The sequence below is a fragment of the Rhododendron vialii genome, chromosome 11a (assembly GCF_030253575.1).
Source record: "Rhododendron vialii isolate Sample 1 chromosome 11a, ASM3025357v1".
Taxonomy (NCBI): domain Eukaryota; kingdom Viridiplantae; phylum Streptophyta; class Magnoliopsida; order Ericales; family Ericaceae; genus Rhododendron; species Rhododendron vialii.
Window position 1 is genome coordinate 25,802,584 of NC_080567.1, and position 13,113 is coordinate 25,815,696.

Genomic DNA, 13,113 nt, shown 5'->3' on the forward strand with positions numbered 1-13,113 from the left:
TGGCTTGCTTTTAACTATCTTAGTAGGAAAATATTGGTTCAATCGGATTGTATTCCACGATAGGGTGCCTGTTAAGGACACATATTGATTAATTAATCCTGTTCCTAATATACTACGATCTTGCCCAAAAAAAAAAAGTAGGGGTTGTTGGACTTCTTTTTTTTTAAAAGTTGAGTTTCGATAATAAAAATTTGTTTTTCGGATTCTTCCTTCCAAATGAAACAATAATTCATAAAAACTTGACAAACACCCAACAAATTAAAAAAATAATTAAACACAGACCAAAAAAAAAAAAGTCAACAAAACTCAACCTTAAACGACAAAGTAAAAACATTTAAAGAAAACGATTTGACACGCGAGCTGTGAGTTGTTGAATCCGTTTTCTGCGTATGGCAGACACGGTGCCATTGTGCAGAACGGAGACGGGGGAGCTGTTGTCCCTTTAAGGGACAGCCTACTGTCTCAGCCAATAGAGTCGTGCTTCGGTCTCGCTTCAATGATTGAAAATGTTCATTTCGTAAAGCTCGTCGAGTTGAACAAGTATGTAAAAAATTAGCTTAATCGGATATCATTAAGTGCCTAATCGAAACCTTTTTTGTCTTGAAAAGAATGGATCCGAAACACTGGATCAAATCTACTAGAACCCATTGGCAAGTTATATGTGTTCCGATCAAACACTTAATGATATCCTATCAAACTGATTTTTTGCATACTTGTTTAACTCAACGAGTTTTACGAAGTGAACGTTTTCAATCATCGGAGCAAGACCGGAGCGGGGCCTCCTCGGTCGAGACAGCGAGCCGCTGTCCCTTGAGGCAACACCAATTAAATAGGAGATTAAATTCTTTACACCACTGGTGTAAATAGTTGTTTACTCCAAATCAATTATATTACGCCATGTCGCTATGTTTTATTGATTGGGACCATTGTTTTGCAACGTGGCGCAATGTAATTGGTTTGAAAAAAATAAATATTTACACCGCCAGTGTAAAGAATTTATTCTCTTCTGAAAAATAACTCGAACGCATTTTTCAGAAATCTAGTACTGGTGAAGCAAAAACCCGGCCTTGAAACCCTTGTGGCTAATGGAAGTTTACTCGGTCTTTTATTATCTCAGGATCTTAGAATTAATTATTAATTGAGGTTTGTGTAAGTTGACCTATATACCTAAAATAAAAACTATCAATCGAATTTCATGGTTAGTGCATCTTTATCCAAAGGCATATGAAGGTATATCCATGGTCTACATAAACTTCATTTCAGATACAGGGGAAAATGTCTAAATCAGGATCACAATCACAGCCAAACGTATGGAAACAAATTTTTTTTTTTTCCGATCAAACGGAAATTCACAAAGACTTACGGAGCAAAGTACCACATCAAAAGTATCAATATAATATTAATAAACATAACGTGCAAGGAAGGAAGATAACAACTAAATCTAAGTCTAAAATTTGCCTAATGTTCAGGCTATCTCTAAGAACAAACTCTCTCATAGTAACGGGCATGTCCATAAGGAATACAAGATTTTCATCTTGTTCAGCTTCCCATTGAGCAAGATAATCTGCTCATTGGTGAGCAAGATAATCTGCGTATTAATTGGCTGATCAGTAAGTATGACTAATTGTGGTGTTGGTCCGAGCCATAAGATGGTGGGCTTCATTTATCACCATATTTACCGATCATCCAACCAATGCGTAGATTATCTTGCTTGATGAAAGCAAAATTGCTATAATTCAAACAACAAAAGTGCAAGTTACAAAGATTAGTCTGGGCTATTTTATAATGTTATAGGACAAATTTTCTGCTACTCCTTGACAAGGTATCATGCATGTTGAAAGTGGAGTTGTAGTGCGATAGCTGGCAGTGGTGAAGTCAGGATTTTACCCCAAAGGGAGCTGGATTAATAGACATATACTTATTGGAATGTATACTTATTATATTATAAAATTTTTATTTTTCAAATACATTGCATTTGTATATTGAAATGATTATAGCCTAATGCAATTAGAATATACCAATCATTTTGATTTTTTTTTTTTAGGTAATTTCAACAAGTAACGTGATTTTTTTATTTGAATTTTTTTGAGCATTTGAATGGAAAATAATGGATTTTTTATCAAAATTATTAATATTATAAATAACTATACACGAATAATTATCAAAATTATTCAAAATTAGGTATATATACAAAATAAAAATTTTAAAACTCGGGAACTTGGAGGAGGTTTGGAGCCACCAAGCCCCAAGGTAGCTCCGCCACTGGTAGCAGGCACGATATGCTTTTCATGCATTCGATTGCGACTCAAACCTCACTAATTACAACAAACAATAGCCCAGGCAAAATAAGAAAGGGAAAAAAAATCGAAATAGTCTCTGTAGTTAAATGTTGGTGTTAACTTGGTCCTTGCAGTTTTAATTAGTTCGATTTACACTTTGTGCTTTTCATTTTGTTTCAACTTGGTCCATTTACTAATGTCGTTAGCGTTTTTAACGCCAAACGCGAATGGGTCCCTTTTCTGAGGTTAAAACAATAATTCTCCCATTCCTCTCTTGCCTTAATATACCTCTAAACCAAAATACAATTTTTTCTTCCATTCTTAATGTTAATCACTGATATTAAGTTTGGATTTTGGTAATGAGCAAAATTTGATTATAGTTTTCTACAAAAAATAGTTGCCTTCCAATTCAGCATTTTCATGATTAACCATAAGGCAACATAACTACTGGTATAAATACTAAGATGCCTTATTTTTCTGCATAGTACTTTGAATTTAACTTAAATCTGAAAATTGTTCTTATTTAAATTTTTTTCACATTTGTTAGTTTTGCGCTAAATTTTTATGGGTTATAGATTCGTCTCAACGAGAGGAACAGGAAAAATAATTTTTTTTTTTTACTTTTTACCCAAGTATTTTGAGAAATAGCCATTTTTTTAACATCAAATGGTCATTTTTTTTTGGCTAAAAAATGGTTATTTCTCAAAATACTTGTGGGTTATTGATTTGTCTCAACAAGAGAAATTGGAATAACAGGGCACTATTTTTTGTAACCACTTGGGCTGTTAAGTTAGGTTTAATGTAACCTAGTTGTGTGGTTTATTATGTCTATGTATTAGATTATGACTTGCTAAATTTGGAACTAAGTTTATGTAATATTCTGACTTTTGGATATGGTTTCTTTATCATGTTGTGACTTTTGGACATGGTTCTATATTCATTTTCAGGTTTCGTTTTTTGAACTTAACTTAAATCTGAAAATTTTGTCCATATTTGAATTTTTTTCGCATTTGTTAGTTTTGCGCCAAACTTTTATGGGTTATTGATTCGTCTAAACGAGAGGAAAAGGGAAAGTAATTTTTTTTTTTTTACTTTTTACCCAAGTATTTTGAGAAATAACCACTTTTTACTTAAGTATTTTGATTCGTCTAAACGAGAGGAATAGGGAAAGTAATTTTTCCTCGTTAATACATTTTGCAACGAAATCAGGTGTTTTGGCGAGAAAACTAAATCCTCGCTATAGCCCTTTCGTGTTGTAGTGTTTAGGCAGAAATCAATTATTGAGTTGATTTAAATTCAAAAAGATAATCAAGTTTTTTGAAGAAACAACCTAAAAGCATCAATTGAAAGATTTTTTTTTTTTTTTTTTTGCAAGCATGAAATAATTTGAAATACTACCAACTGGATAATGCTAAGCTCATCCATGCTAAACATTGATCAATTGAAAGAATTTACCAGTCATAAAGTTAGGAGGTTTTTATTAGGAAGTATGCTCTCAATTGGTGATAAGCCCTCAATAGTGTAAATAATAGGACTTATCCCTCTCATTTTTGTCACACACAAGTGCATAACTTGCTTGATTTGAACGATATTGCACGAAAGGTGTGTTTTTGGCGTTTTCAAGTGAATCACGTGAATAAGACATGTTTTGACGCCATGGATTAACTCTAAGGGTTTCCGTACACCTGAGGCCTTGTGGCACTCCGCCACTGAGTCCTAAGAATGATGAATAGTAGCTTCAGAGGGTGTGCGGGACTACTCGTAGCTAGTGATCAGAAGTTGTGTCAAAATTGCAAAACAAGACTACTACCCGTAGCCCAAAAATGGTCCTACCCGTAGCACGTAGAAGTTTCTGCAGATTTTATGCCCGATTTTTGGATATTTCAAGGGTAGTTTAAACTTTTGTATCCCGAATGTTTGGGACTATAAATAGTTTTTAACCTCATTTTGAGAGGATATCTTTCATTTTCAGCCCTAGAAACTTCTCTCTCTACTTCCTCTCATCTCATCTTCTCAATCTCTCTATAAAAGAGTTTGATTACTTGGGTTTTGAGGTATTTCACTTTTATTAAAGTTGTTCGTAGTGTTGAGATCTTCATTAATCTTAAGTTTATTTTCGTTTTCGTCCATGAATCATGTTTCTCTTTTTATGCTTATGTCTTGTTCTTCGAATATGAGTGAGTAGTCGAATAGGCTTGGTCATGGGGTGATTTCTACCCCAGGATTTGGGTAGTTTAACGGCTTCTCTCATTTTTTATGCTTAATTTGGTTTGTGAATGGATTAAGTTCATTTTTATGTAACAAAACCTATGATTGTTAACCTCTTTGATTATGTGTAGACAAGGACTTGATCTCTTGCCACATATAATGCTTAGAGCTATATATGTCACTCTAAGTGTTTTGCCAAAATGCCTCAAAGAACTTGTTGAACTCTAATCTTTGGTCTAAACTTAGGGTTGTTAACGTCTTTGATGCCGTGTCGACAAATCACCTTGGCACATGGCATGCTTGGAACTCTGTCACTCTAGGTGTTTGATAAAATGTCTAAATGAATTCCTTTCCATCACCAAACCTTGTTGTATGAGTTAAACTTGATTTTCATGGTTAAATCTTCCGAGTGAGATCAAATGACAATGATTCTCACTTGAGTTATCGAAGAGAATCATTGAACGACCTAAGTTATGGGCGGAATAAACCCCTAGACCTTGCAGATTTTAATTTCTAGTCAAACTTCATTTTTAATCAAGTTAGGAGGTAGAGAGAATTCCACCACTCAAAAGTTGGCCGTCTCAACGCCAAATCTAAAGGTTGGCGGTCCAAACGCTAAAAACCCTTCGTAAAGCAAACTTTCCGGCCTAGCTCCATTGGCTCCCTGTGGATTCGACCTCGGACTTCCGAGTTTATTATGCTGCAACCGACCTAGCCCTACGCTTGGGGCACTCTTTTCTACGACACACTTTGGTCGAGCAAGCAATTGGACGGATATGATTTATTGAAAATTTGATCCGATGATTGTAGGGGGTGTTAAGTTTGTATGAATAGACAAAAACCACTCCATTTTATAATATAGATAGATAGGACAAATTTTCTACTCCTTAACAAGGTATCATGCAGGTTGAAAGTGGAGTCGTAGTGCGATAATAGGTGGTGGCGAAGCCAAGATTTTACTTCAAAGGGGGCCAGATTAATAGACATATACTTATTGGAACGTATACTTATTATATCATAAAATTTTTATTTTTTAAATACATTGCATTTGTATATTAAAATGATTCTAGCCTGATGCAATTAGAATATATCAATCATTTTGATTTTTTTTCTTTAGGTAATTTCAACAAGTAACGTGATTTTTTTATTTGAATTTTTTTGAGAATGAGAATGGAAAATAATCGATTTTTTATCAAATCGGTTATTTTAAAACTCGGGAACAAGTAACATGTAATTTCAACAAGTAACATTTGTTTTCTCCAAATTAATAATATTCAAAATTAGGTATATATACAAAATAAGAATTTTAAAACTTAGGAACTCGAAGGGGGTCCAGGGCCACCCCGGGCCCCAAGGTAGCTCCGCCACTGATAGCAGGCACGATATGCTTTTCATGCATTTGATTGCGACTCAAACCTCACTAATTACAACAAACAATAGCCAAGCCAAAATAAGAAACGGTCTTGTTATTGTCAATCTACTGCTGACGATAAACACACTAGAAGACAAGGAAAAAACATACTTCCGTGCACCCTTAATACACATTCATACACTTATTATCGTCAGCTCAATTGGCTGATTTTTAGAATTTTCCAATAAGAAAACAGCACAAGGTATCATGTTTCATGTATTACACCTTATGTCTGGATTTTGAAAAGCGCAATACTATAGTATAGTAACTTCTAAAACGAAAAATGCCACTAGCACATTATTCTGGTAGAAATTTCGCGTAAAACTAAATCCCATTTTTCGCAATCGAATTCACCAATCTTTCACTGGGTATTCATCTATGCAATCATTCCACGGATTATCGCTCTCTTGAGTAGAATCACAAAGCCATCTCCACACCAAACTCCCAACCTTGAACCCTGTCCCGAACGCAATCATCCACATCCTGTCCCCTCTCTTCACCCTCCCCTTGGCTTCGAAGTAACCCAGCTCGTAAAACACCAGGCTCGCCGACGTGTTCCCGAACCGGTGCAGGCTCATCCGCGCCGGCTCGGTCACCTCGTCGCCGAGCCCGAGGACCCGCCCCACCTGCTCGATCACGGCCTTCCCGCCCGTGTGCACGCACATGTGCTCGAACGCCGCCGTGAAGTCCGGCACCACCGCCGGCTTCGACCCCCCTCCTCCTGCCACCGCTGCCGTAATAACCGAGAAAACGTAGTAACCGAGTTGGCTCAGCGGCAGGACCCGGGGCGCCAGGATCTTTATGTGCTCGCGCAGGTTCAATCCCGCGACGCGTATCAGGTCCTTGGTGAGCGAGACTCCCGTGTTGCCCTTCCCGTCCTCCTCCTGGAACGCGGCGCGGTAGGCCCCGTCGTTGGCTCCGTGGTGGGTCCGGACCGAGTCGACGAGCTCCATCTTCGCGTCCCGGTGCTGGCTCGGGTCGTTGGTGAGGAGCGCCGCGGCGCACCCGACACGGAAGATACAGTTGGTCACCAGCATGGAACGGTTCTCCCCAAAATACCAGTTCAAGCTTATGCTCTCGGTTATGATCACGAGGGCATACTGGACCTTTCGCGCAGACTTCAAGACCCTCGACGCCAAATCGATGGCGATGATCCCCGAGCTGCACCCCATTCCGCTCAGGTTGTAACTCTTCACGTCCGGTCGGAGTCCGTAACGGTTCACGACGTGGGACGAGAGAGAGGGGGAGGGGGAGAAGCTGCCGGACGTGACGATCACGTGGTCGATGAGGCCGGGCTCGATTCGGGTCTTGCGGAGGAGCGAGTCCACGGCGGAGAACATGCCCTCCTGGGCCTCCTGGACGGCGTACTCCAGAGTGGGGACCTGGTCGGAGGTGAAGATGAAAGGTGGCGCGTAGGTTTGGTCGCCCAGGCCGGACTTGAGGTAGATGTTGCGCATGAACTCCATGCTCTCGGGGGTGAGGTGCGAGCTCTGGCGCAAGAAGGACTCGCAGACCTTGTAGGTGCACTTGCGGTGCGGCGGGGGCTTGTGGCAGGAGTAGTTGAGGAGGAGGACTGGGCGGGGGCGGGAGAGGCGGCGGTGAAGGAGGTAGAGGAGGGCGCAGAGGGCGGAGGACAGGGAGAGGGGGTGGGTGAGGAGGTGGCGGTGGGTGTAGGATAAGGTGGTGTGGAGGAGGAAGGTGATGGATAAGAGGGAGAGGAAGGAGAGTTGGAGGAGTTGGGTTTGGATGTCTGACGGTGGTTTCATACTTGTTTTGCGGGGGGTTTTGAGTTTTGGTTTGTTTGAGTTTGAGAGAGGTGGAGGGAACTTCAAGTGCAGTATTTATGTACTCCTACATATATACAAGCTGGTTAGTTGGGGTGGTTGGTAGGAGAGATTTTTCTGGGCGGAGAAGGTATATTTTACGTGATATCTGTTCAGTGTATTCGAGCCGTCCGATACACTTTTGGACGGCTCGGATTTAAACCCTCTCTCTCTTCTCGTCCCAACACTTTCTCTCATTTTTCTCTCTCCAAATCTAAGCCGTTTAAACACGGAATGGATGGCGCAGATTCGCGAGTGGGCACCACGTGGTACATGCTCGGCACTGAAAATTTTTCCGTTAGGTGTGCTGTCCGAACAATTGTTCACACTATCTTCTGTTTGGATTTTAAGGGAGGTTTTTAAGAATAACGTGGATAGTGGTAGATAGAGAAAATTCATTGGGAACGCTACGCATGAGTTTTGAGGTAGGCCATAAGGGGATAAAGTAATTTCGTGTAATTCTTATTTAGTCCATTCGTGAATGATATGTCTTGAAACCAAACGAAGAAAGAAAATAGTTGAGGTGCACATAACCTAGACCGAACACCCTGACCACCATACCAAAGAAAAAATATATATATATATATATATAAAGAGAGAGAGAGAGAGAGAGTTAGGTTCCGGTGAGGGATCCCTCATTTTATTAAAATGCGGGACTCCCCTTTCCGATTGAATTTTGATGATCCGAGCCGCTCAAAGTGATCAGAACGTGATTTTAGGGGTCCCTAAGAGAAACAGCAAAAAAATGACCGGGAAGGGCTTCATCCGAGCAGTTTTCATTGAACAGTTCAAAAAAACTGCTCGGACGACACCCTTCCCGGTCATTTTTTTGCCGATTTCTCGCGGGGACCCTTAAAATTACGTTCTACACACATTGAACGGTTCGGATTTTCAAAATTTGATCGGGAAATAAAAGTCCCTCATTTTAACAAAATGAGGGATCCCTCCCTTGAAAATTCCTCTATATCTATATATATACACACACACACACACACTAGGTCCTAGATCATTAGGGTTCCTGGAACCCTCTGAACTTGAAAAATGCACTAGAATTTTGTAATTTTTTTTTACCTCATATGTTGGTTTTTTCTTTAATATTGTCGGTAGTGAATAACTATTCACACGTAGCCAAAGTAAATAAAAATTCACTTCAATATTTTACAAGTAAATGTATAATAGCTTAATGAAATAAAATAAAGTAGGCCCAATAAATTTTTAACCAAAAAGAATATGTTTAGTCTATATAGAGATAGAGCTCCATATACAAAAAAATTTCTTTACAGTTTTGTCATATACTTTCATACGTACACACATTCAAATTTGAATGTTGGTTATTAGGGAAAATGTACTTCATGGTTTGCCACCCTCAGAAATCGACGTGCTGGTAGAAATATTGTGGGCGGAGGAGGGAGTTCTGAGATGGATATGGCTTGTCTACATAGATGTAGTCTAAGTGATCGCAATCGTCGGTTAGCATTTTTAATGGTTCATATTTGTTTTTAACTGTTTACCGGTAATAATATAGTTTTACCGGTAAAAGATTCAACAGATTTAAACTATTAATTGTCAAAATGAACGGTCCAAATTAAATTGTACACTCTTCTCTGTAGTCAACCGGAGAGAAGCTGGATCCTACTGAGATTGAGCCTATCAGTAATTGAAGACTCCCACACCATGGTCCGGTAACAGGACTGGTGGTCGCTGAACATTATTAACACACTGTTATAGAAACCACTTTTCAGAGAACGCCAACTGAAATTGTTTTTCAAAGTTTCAAAAACCTCTTTCCTTCGAGTAATTTATTAACGGTTACGGCAACACGTTTTCGTAGAGTTCATGTACTTATATTGAACCCCACAAAATGTGGAGAGGATGATGGTGTTCGGACACCACGTGGTGGTGCCTAAGCCCATCAAATGATTTTTCTTTCTTTTCCTTCTTGTAATGTTGGTTCATGATGTAGTAGTTACGAAGAGCAGAGGTCAGAGTCTCTAAATTGGGCACATTAATGCTAGGAAATGCCCCTGGGCCACAAGTTTAAGCATATTATTAAATATTTAAATTAATGAGCTAAAAGGTTGGCAAACACCATTTTGAACTTGTAAGAGCATCCGCAATGGAAATAATCAAAATGTGTCACGTCAGCATTTGATTATCCATTTAGTTCATAATCAAACTTAACAACATTTACCTTCACATTGGTTATTTTTGCATCCCTATAAAAAAAAACCCCACAATTCGCAATGCACCTATGTCCAATAGCAAACGAGTTTCAATCACGCACCCGACCACACCAAATTATTCGTTTCGATGAGACGATTCTAATGTGGGGTATTTTTTAATTATCGAGTTTTGAGTTTAGTTGTTGGGTATTGAGTTTTAGTTATTGGTAAAGTTGTTAAGTTTGGTTATGGAATGAGTGGAATTTGGTTATTTGCTAAAAGACTTGTAACTTTGCTTATTATAATGTGAAGTATTTTTTTAGCATTATTGTTAAGTTTACTTATTCATACCAATTTGATTATTACAATGGGGATGCTCTAAGGACAATCAATTAGATTGGGATTGAGGAGTTCTGCAACTACTTTCATTAACCGTAGTAGAATCAAATGTTTAGAGTCTTGACAATAAATTCTTTACACCGTCGGTGTAAATATTTATTTTCTCCAAATCAATTGCATTGCTCCACGTCGCCATGTTTTATTAATTGGGACCACCGTTTGATACGTGTCGCAATGCAATTGATTTGGAGGAAACAAATGTTTACACCGGCGGTGTAAAGAATTTATTCTCTTAGAGTATTATCTACTCTTGTATAATGAGGCCCCGTTCTACATTTCAAAATAAGTACTTAAAAAATAAAGACTTATTTTCAAGTTTAAAAATAATGAGTTTACAAAAATAAATTTTCAATTTTTGGTTTGATAGATTTCATCGAGATCTTTCAAACAAGATCCATATAGCATATTTTTTTTATTTCAATAAGCCTATTATTTTTTAGCTTGAAAATTATAAATTAGTACTTATTTTTTAAAGGAGTAAACCAGAACACTACCTGAATATGTTTTTGTCCTTTATTACTTATGTAGCTTGATTTTAAAAATTAATCTCCAAGTTTATTTTCCAAGTAATGAGTTTGTATGTGGACTGTATATCGACCTCATTGTTAGCAAGATTTAGGAGCATAGCAATGGGTAGTGCTTAAACTGCTTATCCTATTCTCTGATTATAACTGTTTTCTTATAGTATTTTTGTGTACCATATCTTTGTCTAAAAAATACTCCCTTCGTCGCAATTTGTTTGCTCATTACGGAAATTCTTCCTTTTTATTGACTAAAAGTTTTTGTGTTGAAAAGTGCTAAATTTCCACAAATACCATTTTATTTTGTTTTCGTTGAACTTATAATTTCCTTCACCTCAAAACTAAAGTGGTAGAATTGAAACTTTAGCCTTTTGGTGGTTGCTAATTTTGGAAAATTGCAAATATTTTGAGATGGCTCAAAAAAAAATAATTGTGAGCAAACAAAATGGACCTCAGCATGCCCCTAAGCATTGGCAGATTTTTCCTTTCCCCCATTTAATTTCTTTTGTTTGCTTCAAGGTGAAGTGTGTTTTTGTTCTTTTGATAACTCGTGTTAGGGCATGCAACTTGCGTGAATCTCGACTAATTCTAGGGGATCAATCACATCATCCATTAAAGTCGAGACAAAACCCCATTTTATTTTTCTAATTGGCCACTAGCAGGGGCCAATTAAATGGCCAATTAAAACCAGGACAAAACCTCATACTAAATGGCCCTATAAATGAGTTGACAACACTTGAGAAATTTCGAACATTAAACCTTAAAAAGGAGCCAACCCTAATGGTGGAACTTCATTGGAGCTTATGGGGGCCAAGACCCCCGCGTTGTTTTGGAGTTTTTTTTTAATTTATATTTTGATATTAATATTAGTTATTTTTTGTTTGTAAGAACGCCTCTATATTGTATATTTGTATTGAATGTTATTTAGACATTTAAATATTTTAAGAATGTGTTTGTTTTGGGTTCCAAAACCCAATCTCTCTCTCTCTCTCTCTCTCTCTCTCTCTCTCTCTCTCTCTCTCTCTCTCTCTCTCTCTCTCTCTCCCCACAGGGTCTCTTATAAGTTTTTTCTTCAATTATTAATCTTATTTATCTTTTTATCTCTCTCCACTCAGTATCCAAAAAACCTCCATCAAAACCTAAACCAAACAAACTATTAAATTCCGAAATCTTGAAATTTCAAAATCTTATTCATAATTCAGTCCCCGTGTTTACGAAATACTGATTCCGTCCCTGGCCAACTCCTTAGCCTTGAACACACATTGAAGGTGAAATAATGGCCAAACTACTTGTCTAAATAATCCAAACCAAGGTTGGTTGTCCGCAGTGGCATTCAATAGTATACAGTTGGCCAACTTGGCCTTTTGTAGAACGCTGCATGGAATTTCTCCTCGATGCTCCCATGCTGTAGCCTGTAGGTTTAATTTCACACAACGAACTACTAAAAGCTAAAGGAGACAAAAGGACAAATTGTGCTTCCATCACTCATTACATCAGCCAATATTGTTGTTGAACTTTAATGTACGTGTTTTTTAAACTGCATTATATAGAGAGATCGATACAACAAAGAATGAGCCTGCAAGACGATGGACCGGCTTAGCTGACCTGATGGATAATGCACTCATTTTGTTCTTTGGGAGCAACGGTTAGCTACGTCGACTTTTTCTTCATTAGCAACTACAAGAGAAGAATACAAAATACCCATGTGTGCATACATACTGACAAACTTCATCATCGATTACGATTTATTTTCTCCGAAGTAGATGGAATTATTTATGCGGTATGGTTCAGTAACAACCCCGATCAACTTATTTGGCATGGTTACGTACACTTGTAATCAAATAGGAGCAAGGGTACTCCAGCAAAACATCTATCAAAGAGTTGGTGCTGGCTTCTATCATTGCCTCTAAATATTTCCGAGAGCTTCCCATGAGAAAAAAATGCGCAGGTAAAATGGTTAGTAAAATGTCCTGGTAAATCATAATTAATTTGCCAAGTATATATATTGAACCAAATATAGTACTAGAAATTGGTGGGTATGTGGCTATTTGAAGAGAGAAGTAATTAATCTACCTAATAAAACACAAGGGTGTGGGCCTCCACACAAAACAAGTTGATCCAAGGGTTGAGATTGATTTGATCCAAGGGTTAATGTGTGCTCTCCAACTCTCTTAAAAAAACACCCACAATCTTACAAATATATTACAAAAATGTCATCTGTTCTTTTTACCCATTGTTTATGTTACAAAAATGCTCGCACCTACGGCACTACAGGAGTGAGTGCGTAGTGCCGTAGGCACGGGTAAACAC

At 38.0% G+C, this 13,113-nt stretch overlaps 1 protein-coding gene across 1 annotated transcript; it reads right to left on the bottom strand.

Moving 5' to 3' along the window:
- Nucleotides 1–5,997: 5,997 nt before the first annotated feature.
- Nucleotides 5,998–7,722, bottom strand: LOC131306547 (3-ketoacyl-CoA synthase 17-like). The gene has a single exon (XM_058332860.1). The coding sequence runs from the start codon at nucleotides 7,662–7,664 to the stop codon at nucleotides 6,249–6,251; it is 1,416 nt and encodes a 471-aa protein (XP_058188843.1). The 5' UTR covers nucleotides 7,665–7,722; the 3' UTR covers nucleotides 5,998–6,248.
- Between the last annotated feature and the right edge of the window lie 5,391 nt (nucleotides 7,723–13,113).

Coding starts and splice junctions, on each gene's coding strand:
- LOC131306547 (XM_058332860.1), bottom strand. CDS start 7,664: ATGAAACCACCGTCAGACATCCAAACCCAACTCCTCCAACTCTCCTTC.